The sequence below is a fragment of the Macaca mulatta genome, chromosome 12 (genome assembly GCF_049350105.2).
Source record: "Macaca mulatta isolate MMU2019108-1 chromosome 12, T2T-MMU8v2.0, whole genome shotgun sequence".
Lineage (NCBI taxonomy): Eukaryota > Metazoa > Chordata > Mammalia > Primates > Cercopithecidae > Macaca > Macaca mulatta.
Genome location: NC_133417.1, coordinates 108,196,126 through 108,211,278, shown reverse-complemented (window position 1 = coordinate 108,211,278; position 15,153 = coordinate 108,196,126). Strand labels below are relative to the sequence as shown.

Here is a 15,153-nt window from a genome sequence, read left to right as displayed (position 1 = left end):
CTAATAATATAAAAATTAGCCAGGTGTGGTGGTGGGCGCCTGTAATTCCAGCTACTTGGGAGGCTGAGGCAGGAGAATTGTTTGAACCTGGGAGGCAGAGGTTGCAGTGAGCCGAGATCGTGCCATTGCACATTAGCCTGGGTGACAAGAGCAAAACTCCATCTCCAAAAAAAAAAAACAATTTAAAAGTGGGTGAGCTATGATGCTGGTTGTGGTTAAAAAAAAAAGAATAAAAAACAAATAAGAAAACAAAAATAAAAGTAGGCGAGGCTGGGCACGATGGCTCGTGCCTGTAATCCCAGCACTGTGGGAGGCCAAGGTAGGTGGATTGCTTGAGCCCAGGAGTTTGAGACTAGCCTGGGTAACATGGTGAAACTCCATCTCTACAAAAAATTAGCCAGGCATGGTGTGCATGACTGTAATCCCATCTACTAGGGAGGCTGAGGTAGGAGGATTACTTGAGCCTGGGAGGCGGAGGTTACAGTGACCTGAGATCACACCACTGCACTCCAGCCTGGGTGATAGAGCAAGACCCGGTCTTTTCTTTTTTTTTAAAAAAAAAGGTGGGCAAAAGATTCAGACACATCAATAAAGAAGATACAGAGATAGAGATGGCAAATACAACACGAAAAGATGCTCAGTAGTGGTCAGTTATTAGAGAAATGGAAATTAAAACCACAGTAAGATACTACTACCCACCTATTAAAATCTCTAAAACCTAAAAACTGTTCATAACAAGTGTTGGCTAGGATATAGAGAACCTGGAACTTTCATACACTGTCGGTGGGAATATAAATTGTCACAATCACTTTGGAAAATCATTTGGCAGTTTGTTAAAAAGTTATATACCTAACATATGACTCAGGTATTCTACTCCTAGATATTTGCCCAAGAGAAATGAAAGCATAAGTTTATACAAAGACTTGTACACAGATATTCATGGAAACTTTATTCATAATAGCCTAGAACTATTAATGTCTATCATCAAAAGAATAAACAAATTATGATATATTCATAAAATGTAATACTACTCAGCAGCAAATAAATGATTTATTCATAAATGCTACAATATGGACAAATTACAAAATTACTATGCTGAGTGACAAAAGTCAGACCAAAAAAGGATCATACTATATACTATATGATTTCATTTGTAGCAAACTGATCTTAAAGAAAGCAGATCAGTGGTCTGGTGATGGTGGGGTCAGGGGCAAGGAGGATTAAGAAAGAATGGATCACAAAAAGGTACTATGAAACTTTGAGAGTGATGAATATGTTCATTACCTTGCTTATGGTGATGACTTCGTGGCTGTATACATATGCCAAAACTTATCAGATTGGGTATTTTAATATGTACAGTTTATTGTATTTCAATTATACCTCAAGATATTTAAAAATAAAATCCCTTCTGGTACATGATTCACACTCTGTACTCTGGGTTTTAGTATTCTTATACGCATATCACATTACCAAAGGTTTTCCATATTAACCATACAAATTATTTATTTTTCTCAGGAATCACTTTAGCATCCATTAATAAATGAGTTTTTTCTATTCCCAAAGTTTTAAGAATTCAGTCAGTAATGAATACTTGTATTATTCAACAGTAAAATTCATAGATAACATGTATGTGGCAAAAGTATACTAAGGCTTTGTCCTTATGACTAAGTTAATTAAGTAGAAAGATAGATTTTTAGATATTAAAACAGTGTATCATTTAAAATGTTTGATGTCTAAGCCAGCTGATGGAGAAGAGCCAATGCAGTATCCCTTCTGGAGAGATTAAGATTTCCAAGGTGCTCAAAAACAGGTACAGAGTGGAAAAAAGTTTTAAAAAAAGCAAAGAGGGAAAAATTAATAATCCCTTCACTTTTGATCACATACTTTGTCATTACTCCTAAAATATAAAGCTGTACTTGAAAATGTCATGGTGCCAAAACATGGCGGGGGCGGGGGGGGGGAGGCGGAAATAATTACTTATTACACACATTGTTTTAAAATGTTGATGCTTGGCTGAGTTGCAGGGTATTAAATGCATATATATCTCCCCAAAACGTAATGCTAACAGGAGTTACTGGTAGTTATGCTTAAAACTTTCAGCTTCCAAACTGGACATAAATCTCTGGCCAAAATTCTCAGGTATTCAAGTGTTTATTCAGCATCTTCAAGATGAACAAAATTGCCACTATCTCTAAGAAAAATATAAAAAGAAAACTAACAAGTATAAGAAAAAAAAAAGGATTTTTAATGAAAAAAATACATGATAACAAGGACACTATACATCAAGTTGCTATATATATATACATATGCACACACATTTTTTAAACCTCTTTTTTTTAAACCTGGTACAAGTTAAACAACATCTTTCTAATACCCACATGATTAAGTATGTATTCTGACAGGATATAAAGAAGATGAAACACAAGCTGGTGGGCCTCAGAATTAGAAACTCTAATGCAGGACCAGATCCCAAAAGCTGTTTTCTATCACTTTTGTGACATTTAGGAAACATTTACCTTGCATAAGATATAAAAGCTTTTCCTTTTAAGTCTACTAATTGTTTGTACAGAAAATCACTATTGAGGGAAAGATCCACCATGGCTGTGTTTATCTATAATTCACTGTAGTATATACAAAGTTCACTTGGAAGTTGGGAATGTGAAAACTATAATGAATAAATAAGCTGAGCTGTAATTGTGAATTTCTTACTGCTAATTTTGAATGTCCAACTCACACCTACAGATATTACACCTTACAATACATGACACACACAAAAAACATGTCAAACTTTGCTGTAGAGCTGTTAGAGAAAGCCAATATAGATACTGAAAATTTTAGGAGCTTGTATTTAATACTCTATACATTTCAAAATAATTAAACATTTTAAGTATGTAAACATAGTTTTCAAAAAGTGATGCTGAGCACCTTTAAACACAATACTGATACACTGTGACTAAACATGCATTTAGATGACAATGGATTTTTAAAATCTCATTTAAAAATTATTTTTAAAGAGCTACTCATTGAAATACTTACATGAAAATATTGATAGCTCCAGTTTCTACCTAAAAACCAAAAGAGTATATAATTAGGGATTTAAACTTTTCTTCATGCTCTTGGTTTTTGTGGGGTTTTGTTTTTTGGTTTATTTGTGGGAAAGTTGCTCTGTAACTTTCTGTCTGATTAAAAAACAGTATCAGAAGAGACATTCACATAGAATGAAGTGAGAAAAATATTATTTTTCTAACTATACCAAAGTTTGAGTCCTCTGGCACGTCTCATCCTCACAGGTAACTGACTAGAATTTGTGTATTAACAAGCACTTCTCCTTAGCAGCTCAACATCAAAAAAGAAAGGAATGCCTCCAAAAGACTGAGTTCAATTGGTGAAATAGCTAATAATAAACCATTACCACTATTATCACTATTGAGAGGTAAAGATTTATTATTTAGAATCTTGAAAGAAAAGGATTCCATAAAAACTAGAAACAACAAATGAAAAGAATATTACCTACAGTGCAACACTAAACTATAAATTAATTTGGACTTATTCCTTTTATATACACACAGACTAAGAGAAATCTGGATTTGAGGTAATTAAGAGTTGTGTTTAACTTAGCGTAACATAATCAAATTTGGCAACCTGCCTGTATAAAATGCCAACATCAAATATTTTCAATTCATAGGAAAAAGAAAAGTAATTTTTATTAAAAACCATACATAACTAAATATTAGCTTTGCATTAAAAAGGGTATAAATAATAAACTTTACATTAAATAAAATATAAATCTAAAGAGCAACGAATATTAGAATTCCACCTACCTCTACTATAACAGTACTTTATATTTAGATACATGTCATGTACCTGAAACAAAATCAATTAAGAATGGGAGGCTGGACTTAGAAAAGCCAAAAGTGACTCATATTCATGTAAAGTATTAAGGTTAAATTTGATATTATATTGTGCATGCTTTGAATATTAAACATTGATATCCATTTAAAATCTTTATTTTTAAAATATAAAATATACCCACAAATGGTCTCTGGAGAAACAAAAGCCTTTAGGTTAATTTCCTGAAATTATAGTTGATATTTCTAGTTTACCAATCTTTTTTTTTTTTTTTTTGAGATGGAGTTTCTCTCTTGTTGCCCAGGCTGGAGTGCAATGGCGCGATTTTGGCTCATTGCAACCTCCGCCTCCAGTGTTCAAGCGATTCTCCTGCCTTAGCCTCCCAAGTAGCTGGGATTACAGGCGCCCACCACCACACCCAGTTAATTTTTGTATTTTTAGTAGAAATGGGGTTTCACCGTGTTGGCCAGGCTGGTCTTGAACTCCTGACCTCAGGTGGTCTACCCACCTAGGCCTCCCAAAGTGCTGTGATTACAGGCATGAGCCACCATGTCCAGCCTAGTACCAATCTTTAGACAACAGATGCTTATAATGAATATACTGCTTAGTACTTATTTGGTATTTGAAGTTAATATACTTACTTAACAAAGAAAATATCCCAGATCAGATGTTTTAAAGTTTTAAATATAAACTAAATTTTAAACTATAAATACTTACCTTAAAATACTAGAAATCCTAATACCCCATCAATTCAGTAAGAGCTCTGGCATAGAAAAATGTAACTACAAATCAAATTATTTTTTAACCAGCGCTGGATCTTCATTACAAAATAAGGGGGAAAAAAAATCCTCTGCTGTCATCAAAAAGTTTCCCAAATTATCTGTAAACACCAAGGAATTCTATTATTCTTTTTTCAATTCTCTCAATTTCTACATCTTTCTACCTATAGTATTTTACTTCCAATTTAGCACAAAGCCATGCTACATATGTTGATTTCTGTTGCTTATCTGATTAATTCAAGTAAAAATCCTCAGTACTTACCAAGACACTTTAAATTTCTATTGGATAACCACTAATATACTATTGGTTTGTAGTTAAAAGTACAAAAATTAGAAGGGAAGTGGCTAAAATGCAACTGCACAGTCTCTGCAGATATAGCTGCTGGACTTTGTGTTATGATGTAAAACCGAATACTTCATCTTTCTTAATGAGATAGATTATAAACATTTTCTTACCTGTCTGGCAATTAAAAATTTCTTCACAACTTTAAAGAGAGAACAAGTTTCTTCAGAACTTAAAAAAATTCATGATATACATACACACATACAAACATACATTCACACAATGGTGCTGTTGCTGTTGATCTTTTCTGTTTTGTAAGAACCAAAATTGAGTATTTCCAAGGATAAGTTAACTAAACTATTTGTGTCCAGACTGTATTACTGTGGATAAGTTCAAAAGAGCTTTTGAAATACTGGCCTTATTAGATAATCAAAGAGCATAAAAATTATACAAAATAAGAAGAGTAAAACATCTCTTAAGGAAGGTAAAAATATGGAACTGGCAACAAATACATCAGTTTTAAATAAAAGCTTCTCATCAAACTGGTCTTCAGTCCAATTATCTCAATGCCACGCTTTGACTATATTCACCTTCTTTTCTAAGACATCAGAAGTCACCAGAGTTGTAAATTCTGAAAAGCTTCAATAATTTATATAGCAGATAATTTCTTATAGTCCACAATTTTTTTTTGCTTCCATAGACAATGCTGGTTCTTTGGGTTCTTGCTTAACTTGGTTCACAGAAATGGTACCTTCTGGATTTTCTTCAACTTTAAAAACAAACAGAAAAATCCTAAAAGTTAATATATTTCATGACACTGGAAGAGAGGGGAAAATATTTTATATTCTAAAAATAACTTCTGTGAAAACTTTTTTCAAAGCAAACTGCAAATCTTTTCCCACAAAAGTGCCCACTCCAGAACAATTTGTGTGCAAAGAAGTAACAGATAAAGTAGGAGTTAACAGAGTTTACCTCTATGTTGACAGAGATTAGTAATAAAGTGAAGGTAACAAGGTCTTAGGTTAAACCTAAATGCCCAAGTCTTACTAGTTCCCTTTCAACTCAACATTTACTTTGTAATTCCAAATCTTCCTTTCAGCCAGGTGCAGTGGCTCACTCCTGTAATCCCAGCACTTTGGGAGGCTGAGGTGGGAGGACTGCTTGAGCCCAGGAGTTCGAGACCAGCCTGGGCAACATAGTGAGCCCCCATCCCTTTAAAAAATAAATAAATAAATAAATAATTTGCCCATTATGGTGGCATGTGCCTATGGTTCCAGCTACTTGGGAAGCTGAGGTGGAAAGATCGCTTGAATCAAGGAGATCAAGGCTGCAGTGACCTGTGATTGCATCATTGCACTCCAGCCTGGGTGACACAATGAGACTCTGTCTCAAAACAACAAAAAAACAAAAATGAAAATCTTCCTTTTAACCTTTATATATGCGTACTTCATTTCACTCTTCTTTGTGTATGTGTGCATATATCAATTCTTCCATAATAACCTTTGCATGAAAATAGTTTTCCTTGTTTAATTTTTTCCTATTTTTTTTTCATGTACTCTAAAATGACCTTCCCGGTTTCACATTACCACAGATTTTCCATGGAAAACAGGTAATTAGGGAACAGTAATTTCTATGGCATTAAATAATTAGAAATAAGGAGAAGAAAAAAATTTAAGCTTAAAAGTTCTAAAACTCAGGCTAATGAAATCTCCTCCTTCTCTCTCATAATTTTGCTTCACTTATATAATATCAGAGACCCACTGGGAAGAAATAATAGTTTTATTTATAGTATAATACAGTGTTGATAATCCACAAAGGTTACAACAATAACATCATAAATTGATTTCAACTTACTAAGAGCTGAGTGGTTGTCTATAATCTGTATTGGAATAGTCTGCACATCTCCCAACAGAATTCGATGAACAGTTCCTTCCAGATTCCCTGTATCCTCAACACCTCCAACTTCTACCAGCTGGTCCATTGCAACTAGATTTTGATCTGGTTCTGGAAGGTTACCCATGGTGGAGGCAGTACCATTGTTTTGGGTTAGGCATGTATCTCTTTGAAGGCTATGACTTTGACCAAGCAGTAGAGAATTATTATTCATTACAGCACTTCCTATTGGATCCAGAAGTCCTGAAGGACTAGAGGATGGCTGGTTATTTACTGATATCAGAGCTGGTGATTCATCAGGAGAGGTGAACCTTGGTTGTAACTGCAAACCCTTTTAAACCAAAAAGAGTTATATCAAAATGTTTGAATTTACCATGTATGATATTCTCATAGGATATACTATTCTTTTGACAAAAAATCCAAACAAATAAAAAGAGTATGGTTACAAATAAATATTAAATGAAGAAAGAAACAAGAATCAAGGGAAAAGTAGTACAACTAAATTTATTGCATTCATAGTCAACCTTAAACTTTTAAAAACATACTGTTTATCTTAAATCAAGAAACAAAAAGATCAGGAAATTAACAATGAAAACATATTTGATCATTATTATAATTCTGTAACAATTCTCTAAAATCCCTAGAAGAAGAGGTGAAGTGAGGAATAAAGAGAAGGACCTCAAATCTGGATATTTTACTGGATACCTACCTGCAGTTGTGTAAATATTTTGGGCTGAAATGAGGAGAGTGAGGAGAGCAAGTGGGTTGGCTCAGGAGACAAAGAACCCCCTGTCTGATTTGTTTCCACTTTGGTGGTAATTGATTCTCCTGGTGAATTTCCTAAATTATATTAAAGAAACTATTAAAACAAAATAATTTTTATGGCTTCTCTGAAGTCATAAAAATACTTTATTACAACCCTTTCTATCAGAACTAAAATAGGAACTAATTTCAAAGTTGCAAAGGACTTCAGTAAGTCATCTAGCCCAAGGGTCCCTGACCCTACCAGTCTGTACCTTGTTAGGAACTGGGCTGCACAGCAGGAGGTGAGCATGGGGCAAGCAAGCCTTACTGCGTGAGATCTACCTCATGTTAGATCAGCAGAGGCATTAGATTCTAGGATCTAAGTTGCATGCTCCTTATGAGAATCTAATGCCTGATGATCAGAAGTGGAAGAGTTTCATCCCAAAACCATCCCCCCAACTCTCCACCCTGGGTCTGTGGAAAAATTGTGTTCCACAAAACCGGTCCTTGATGCCAAAAAGGCTGGGGACTGCTGATGTAGCCCACTATTTGCAGAACCTGGCAGATAATGAGAATCTCTAAGGGATGTTTAAGAAAATATAGATTCCTAGGTTTAACCTCCATTAATTTTAATTTGGTAGATCTAGAATGGGATTCTCCCTCCATATCCATGGGAGACTGGTTACAGGACCTCCGCCAGAAATAAAAATCTGCAGATGCTCAGTTCCTGATATAAAATGGCATAGTATTTGCATATAATCTAAGCATATCCTCCCACAAACTTTAAATCCTCTCTGGATTACCTATAATACACAATACAAGGTAGAAGTCCTCCAATATACTTTATATCATCTCTAGATTATAAGAAGGAAAAAATATATGTACATGTTTGGTACACATCCAATTAAAAATACATTTTTTATCAGTGGTTTGTTGAAGCCATGGATACAGAACCCATAGATACAGAGGCACAACTATATATACATATTTTTTTTACCTTGAAATACACTATATCTGTAACTCGAATCTAGTCTGTTCTCTGTACTATAATGCTGGACTATACTAAGCTTCTCTAGATGTGTGAAATCTAAGGAGCTTCTCAATTAACATCAAACTTAATTCACCTTTTGTAGCCCTAGTAACTAGGACAATACCTGGAAAAATTGGTCTTTAATGATAACAGCATTAAATTTATTTCAATAACTCATTTTGGTATAAATGAATAAAAATTAAAACTGTTTTCTTAATATCTCAAATTTAAACTAATTGTTGGGAATGTGAATCATTCTCATGTAATTCTTATATGTTAACTCACATATATTCATCTCTTTAAGTCAATGAAGAACTAATTATCAGCCAGGTGAAGTGGCTCACGTTTGTAATCTCAGCTCTTTGGGAGGCCGGGGCAGATGGATAACTTGAGACCAGGAATTTGAGACCAGCCTGGGCAGCATGGTGAAACCTTGTCTCCAGTAAAAATACACAAATTAGCCGGGTGTGGTGGCATGTGCCTGTAGTCCCAGTTACTTGGGGGGCTAAGGTGGGAGGATCGCTGGAGCACGGGAGGCAGAGGGTACAATGAGCCAAGATCGTCCCACTGCACTCAAGTATGGGTGACAGAGTGAAATCCTTTCTCAAAACAGAAAACCTAATTATCAATGAATATTTATTGCTTCCATACTAATTTTAAAATGGCCATAGTATCAGAGAAGAATGGATTTAAGTACTAGCTTTCTGTGTGACCTTCAATATGCTATATAACTCAGTTTCTTTTCTTTCTTTCTTTTTTTTTTTTTGAGACAGACTCGCTCTGTTGCCCAGGCTGGAGTGCAGTGGCACAATCTCGGCTCATTGCAACCTCTGCTTCCCGGGTTCAAGCGATTCTCTTGCCTCAGCCTCCTGAGTAGCTGGGACTACAGGCATGTGACACCATGCCCAGCTAATTTTTATATTTTTAGTAGAGACAGGGTTTCACCATGCTGACCAGGCTAGTCTTGAACTCCTGACCTCAGGTGATCCACCTACCTTGGCCTCCCAAAGTGCTGGGATTACAGGCGTGAGTCACTGCATCCATCCTATAACTCAGTTTCTAAACTTTAGCTTCCTCATCTGTAAAATCAGCATAAGAGTCCTTTCTCAATGGACCACTGAGAGGACTAAATAGCACTCAAGCATTTCTTGGCTTCTTCATTATTAATGTCCTTTTACTTCACTACTGTAGTCACCCACCACTATCATCATACTCTGGATGATCCTACCTCTAACATCTGAAGTTCAAACAGCTCATTCTCTGATCACAACCTCTTATTTTTTTATTTTTATTCTGTTTTCGAGATGGAGTCTTGCTCTGCTATCCAGGCTGGAGTGCAGTGGCTTGATCTCGGCTCACTGCAACCTCCACCTCCCGGGTTCAAGCGATTCCCCTGCCTCAGCCTCCTGAGTAGCTGGGATTACAGGCATGTGCCACCATGCCCAGCTAATTTTTATATTTTTAGTAGAGACGAGGTTTCACCATGTTGGCCAGGCTGGTCTCAAACTCCTGACCCCAAATGATCTGCCTACCTTGGCCTTCCAAAGTTCTGAGATTACAGGTGGGAGCCACTGTGCCCAGCTACAATCTCTTATTCTTCCAGAGATTTTGCTCAGGCACTTCACTACAATTGTTCTTCAACCTCATGTGAACCTCCAGTCAATTAATCCCTCAGTTTTCTTCAGATCCATCAACCTCTTTCTTAATAAAATTCTTTCCCCATCCAGCCTACAGTCCTAGGTCTATAATTTCAGTTACTCTTTCACAAGTACCTAAACTCTCTTGCCTCTCTGTCCTTTGGTCATATCCCTCAAGTAAAACCCTAACTCTGCATAAAAATGGCTTTCCTTCCCAATACATGGGAAGCTGAATGCCACTGAAAAAGAAACTCACTAATTCTACTAATACCAATTCTTTATTAACTTTGATTGGACCTTCACCTGTATCTGGCAATGTTTTACTCTCTATCCAGGATAGTTTCTAATTTGCATTTCCCTCAAATCCATGCCACCCTTCTTCAAACCTTTCCTTATCCTTAGTACTCTTACAGAGAAAAGGGAAGCCAACAGAAGTTTCAACTTCCCATCACCATCTTCATCTATCTTTTCAGTTCTCTACTCTCTTAAAATACCTTCCCTCAACCCCATTTGCCATCGCAAAATTCCTGAAAAAGTGGCGCACTTTTTAAGGAGTCCCTACTCCTTCTTCATCTCCCATTCACCCTTCAATCACCCCAATATGGCTTCCTCCCAATCCACTCCACTGAAATGGCTCAGATACTCAGCTTTACAAACCTAGTAAGTCCTTTATTCTCTCTCCTGCCCTACCAATGCTCTATTCTTTCACCAGTGTTGCTGAGCTCAGTAAATGCTATCAGTCAGTTGCTCATTATAGAAATTCAGAGGTTTGGTCAGGCGCAGTGGCTCACACCTGTAATCCCAGCACTTTGGGAGGCCAAGGTGGGTGGATCACCTGAGGTCAGGAGTTTGAGATCAGATTGGGCAGCATGCCGAAACCCCATCTTGACTAAAAATACAAAAATTAGCCAGGTATGGTGGTGTGTGCCTGTGATCCCAGCTACTTGGGAGGCTGAGGCTGGAGAATCACTTGAACCTGGGAGGCGGAGGTTTCAGTGAGCCGAGATTGCACCACTTCACTTCAGCCTGGGTGACAGAGTGACACTCTGTCTCAAAAACAAAAAAAGAAATTCAGAGGTTTAACTTTATATAGGGGGTGAAGTTACAAATGTACTTAAAACAAAAGAGTTTACAATTTGAGTACTAAGAGGAGTTTGCCATGCAGAAGAAAAAAGACATTTCCAGAAGAGAGAACAAATGCAAAAGGGTGGAAATAAGTTTGGAATATTGAAAGGGCACAGCAGTAAGAACACAGGAGAAAAAATAACCATAAAAAATGGACCATAGTTCCCGGATCAGGGCATCTTAGGGTTATGACTACTGGAATTAGCCAGACTTATAGTGAATTAGCTACAGTTAACTGTGCTAGTTATCAGCTTCAAAATTTCAGTCATAAAAAAGCATTAAAAGCAAAGTATAAGAGGAAATTAAAATAGCAGGAAGTATGTTGATAAACCATAACAAAGCTGCTCCTACGTCTTTGGATCCTGGTTTCCTTATCTATAAATCTGATTAGATGACATAGTATCTTAAGTTCCTTCCAGTTAAACACCGTTTGAATTTATATTTTAAACGTATTCAAGAAAACCTACCTTCTGCAAATGTAACCGTCACGGTCTCTTTGAGAATATTCCCACTGTCCGTAGTCCATTGAAGCTGAAATGGAAACATTTATTTCAGTAAAAATAAAGCTCTTATATTGAAAAATATCTTAAGACGTCATTACAACTGTCGCATTTTATTCACAGTATGTGATTTATTCTGCTACTCTCTTCACTTGTTCACATTCTCCAAGCACAAGTATACTTTACTATACAAATATATTAAATTCCTGAGTTTAGATAGCAGGAATTTAGACAAGTGTAGATGACAAGGATTACTTCTAACATTTAGATAGTGAATAATTAAGAGTTATTGGGCTGGGTACAGTGGGTCACGCCCATAAGGCTTGGGAAGCCAAGGCTAGAGAAGTGCTTGAGGCCAGGAGTTTGAGATCAGCCTGGGCAACGAAGTGAGACTCAGTCTCTACAAAAAATTAAAAAATTAGCTAGGTGTGATGGCTGGTGCCCGTAGCTCCAGCTGACAGGAGTCTAAGGTGGGAGGACTGCTTGAGTCTTGGAGGTCGTGGCTGCAGTGAGCCATGATTGTGTGAGCGCACTCTGGCTGGGCGACAGTGAAACTCTATCTTAAAAAAAAAAAAAAGAAAAAAGACAAAGAGTTATAGATTGCAAGAAACAGTTTTGGCTTTTAAAATATCCATATTTTTTCAGATACTGCATTTGGATAACAGAAGTTAGGAGAGCAAAAGATATTGCACCTCAGGCCGGGCGCGGTGGCTCAAGCCTGTAATCCCAGCACTTTGGGAGGCCGAGACGGGCGGATCACGAGGTCAGGAGATCGAGACCATCCTGGTTAACACGGTGAAACCCCGTCTCTACTAAAAAAATACAAAAAATTAGCCGGGCGCTGTGGTGGGCGCCTGTAGTCCCAGCTACTCGGGAGGCTGAGGCAGGAGAATGGCGTGAACCCGGGAGGCAGAGCTTGCAGTGAGCTGAGATCCGGCCACTGCACTCCAGCCCGGGCGACAGAGCGAGACTCTGTCTCAAAAAAAAAAAAAAAAAAAAAGATATTGCACCTCAGATTTAATGGCATAATCACTGGCTGTATTGTAATTAGTTGTTTCTGGGTAATTAACATCTTCAGAGTAGGCAAAGTTTTCATAGAAATGACTAATATTCAGGGAGAAACTACCATATCAAACTATGAGTTAAGGTCGGGCGCGGTGGCTCATGCCTGTAATCCTAACACTCTGAGAGGCCGAGGAGGGCAAATCACGTGAGATCAGGAGTTCAAGACCAGCCTGGCCAACACGGTGCAACCTGTCTCTAATAAAAACAAAAAATCAGCTGGTCATGGTGGCTAAAACCTGTAATCCCAGCTACTTGTGAGGCTGAGGCAGGAGAATCGCTTGAACCTGGGAGATGGAGGTTGCAATAAGCCAGGATCATGCCACTGCAATCCAGCCTGAGCAAGAGAGAGAGACTCTGTCTCAAAAAAAAATAAAAAATAAAAAAATAAGTATGAGTTCAACTGATATCCATAGATGACATATGGAATCAACGTTATCACTTTGGGCAATCAGGTATGAACAACTGGATGGATGGATGGATGGATGGATGGATATTTAGTTATTTATTGAGATGGAGTTTTGCTGTTGTCACCCAGGCTGGAGTGTGATGGCATGATCTCGGCTCACTGCAACTTCTGCCTCCCGGATTCAAGTGATTCTCCTGCCTCACTCTCCTGAGTAGCTGGGACTATAGGCACCTGCCACCACGTCCAGCTAATTTTTGTATTTTTGGTAGAAATTTAGTTTCACTGTGTTGGCCAGGCTGGTCTCGAACTCCTGATCTCAGGTGTTCCACCTGCCTCAGCCTCCTAAAGTGCTAGGATTATAGGCACGAGCCAATGCACCCGGCCCAAACAACTGTATTTAAATTTGCCCATTTATTAAAAAAGGGAGGGGAAATATATACATAGTACTCAATAAATGTCTGTTAAATTAGTAAGAATAATTTTTACAGAGAAAATACATGTTGATTTTAAAATAAAGATTAGTGGTTTTCTGTTGTTGTTGTTTTTGAGATGAAGTCTCACTCAGTCTCCCAGGCTGGAGTGCAGTGGTGCTATCTCAGCTTACTGCAACCTCTGCCTCCCAGGTTCAAGCGATTCTCCTACCTCACCCTCCCAAGTAGCTGGGATTACAGACACGCACCACCACACCCAGCTAATTTTTTTTTGTTTTTTAAGATGGAGTCTCACTCTGTTGCCCAGGCTGGAGTAAAGTGGTGTGATCTCGGCTCACTGCAAGCTCTGACTCCCGGGTTCACGCCACTCTCCTGCCTCAGCCTCCCAAGTAGCTGGGACTACAGGCGCCCGCCACCATGCCCGGCTAATTTTTTGTATTTTTAGTAAAGATGTGTTAGCCAGGATGGTCTTGATCTTCTGACCTTGTGATCTGCCCACCTCGGCCTCTCAAAGTGCTGGGATTACAGCCGTGACCCACTGCGCCCAGCCACACCCAGCTAATTTTTGTATTTTTAGCAGAGACGGGGTTTTGCCATGTTGGTCAGGCTGGTCTCGAACTCCTGACCTCAGGTGATCTGCCAGCCTCGGCCTCCTACAGTGCTGGGATTACAGGCACGAGCCACTGTGCCTGGGTAGTGTTTTTATTATAGAGTTGGAATTCACTGATTTTTCTTCTTGTGAAAGTAATAAAAAACTTTTAGTCATTTTCTAAACATTCAGAGTATTTACATTTTAAGAAAAAGATGCTATACATATATATACATTTTTGAGACAGAGTCTCGCTGAGTCTCCCAGGCTGGAGTACGGTGGTGCAATCTTGGCTCACTGCAACCTCCACCTCCTGAGTTCAAGTGATTTTCCTGCCTTAGCCTGCTGAGTAGCTAGGATTACAAGCGCCCACCACCAGGCCCAGCTAATCTTTGTATTTTTAGTGGAGATGGGGTTTCACCGTGTTGGCCAGGCTGATCTCAAACTCCTGACCTCAGGCGATCCACCCGTCTTGGCCTCCCGAAGTATTGGGATTACAGGCATGAGCTACCACACCTAGGCTATTATATTTTCTTATACTGCAGTTATTCAGATGGCCTAACAGTAGCCATTCTTATTAGACTAAATATTAACAGAAGCTGAGAAACTCTGTAATAAGGAATTATGGTTGTAATCATACCGTTGCCGGAATAATCTCTGAGTTATATACCATATCTCCATTTCTCAAGGATTTCTGTACCTCATGGATGTGATTTTTTAGATCATTTACAGTTGGAAAAAAAGATAAATTATGTCTTTCAGGTACCTCATCGGGTTTGAACAGTTCCCTTTCCACAAATTTTCTGTAAAGAATACAAAATG

General features: G+C 37.9%; 1 protein-coding gene across 11 annotated transcripts in view; it reads right to left on the bottom strand.

Annotated features, from left to right (window-relative positions):
- Positions 1–2,226: 2,226 nt before the first annotated feature.
- CARF (calcium responsive transcription factor) overlaps positions 2,227–15,153 on the bottom strand; it is an 87,250-nt gene continuing 74,323 nt past the window's right edge. For 6 of the 11 annotated variants that reach the window (XM_015110690.3, XM_077957381.1, XM_015110688.3 and 3 more), the window contains 5 exons: positions 14,972–15,134; positions 11,808–11,871; positions 7,514–7,644; positions 6,766–7,135; positions 4,276–5,680 (listed from right to left, as the gene is read on the bottom strand). In XM_015110690.3, coding sequence (XP_014966176.1) covers positions 5,580–5,680; positions 6,766–7,135; positions 7,514–7,644; positions 11,808–11,871; positions 14,972–15,134 — 829 coding nt within the window. In that variant the 3' untranslated portion in view covers positions 4,276–5,579. Of the gene's footprint in view, positions 3,066–3,821; positions 3,865–4,275; positions 5,681–6,765; positions 7,136–7,513; positions 7,645–11,807; positions 11,872–14,971; positions 15,135–15,153 lie in introns of those variants that run through there. The other 5 variants (XR_013402120.1, XR_013402119.1, XR_013402122.1 and 2 more) reach the window with 3 other exon arrangements.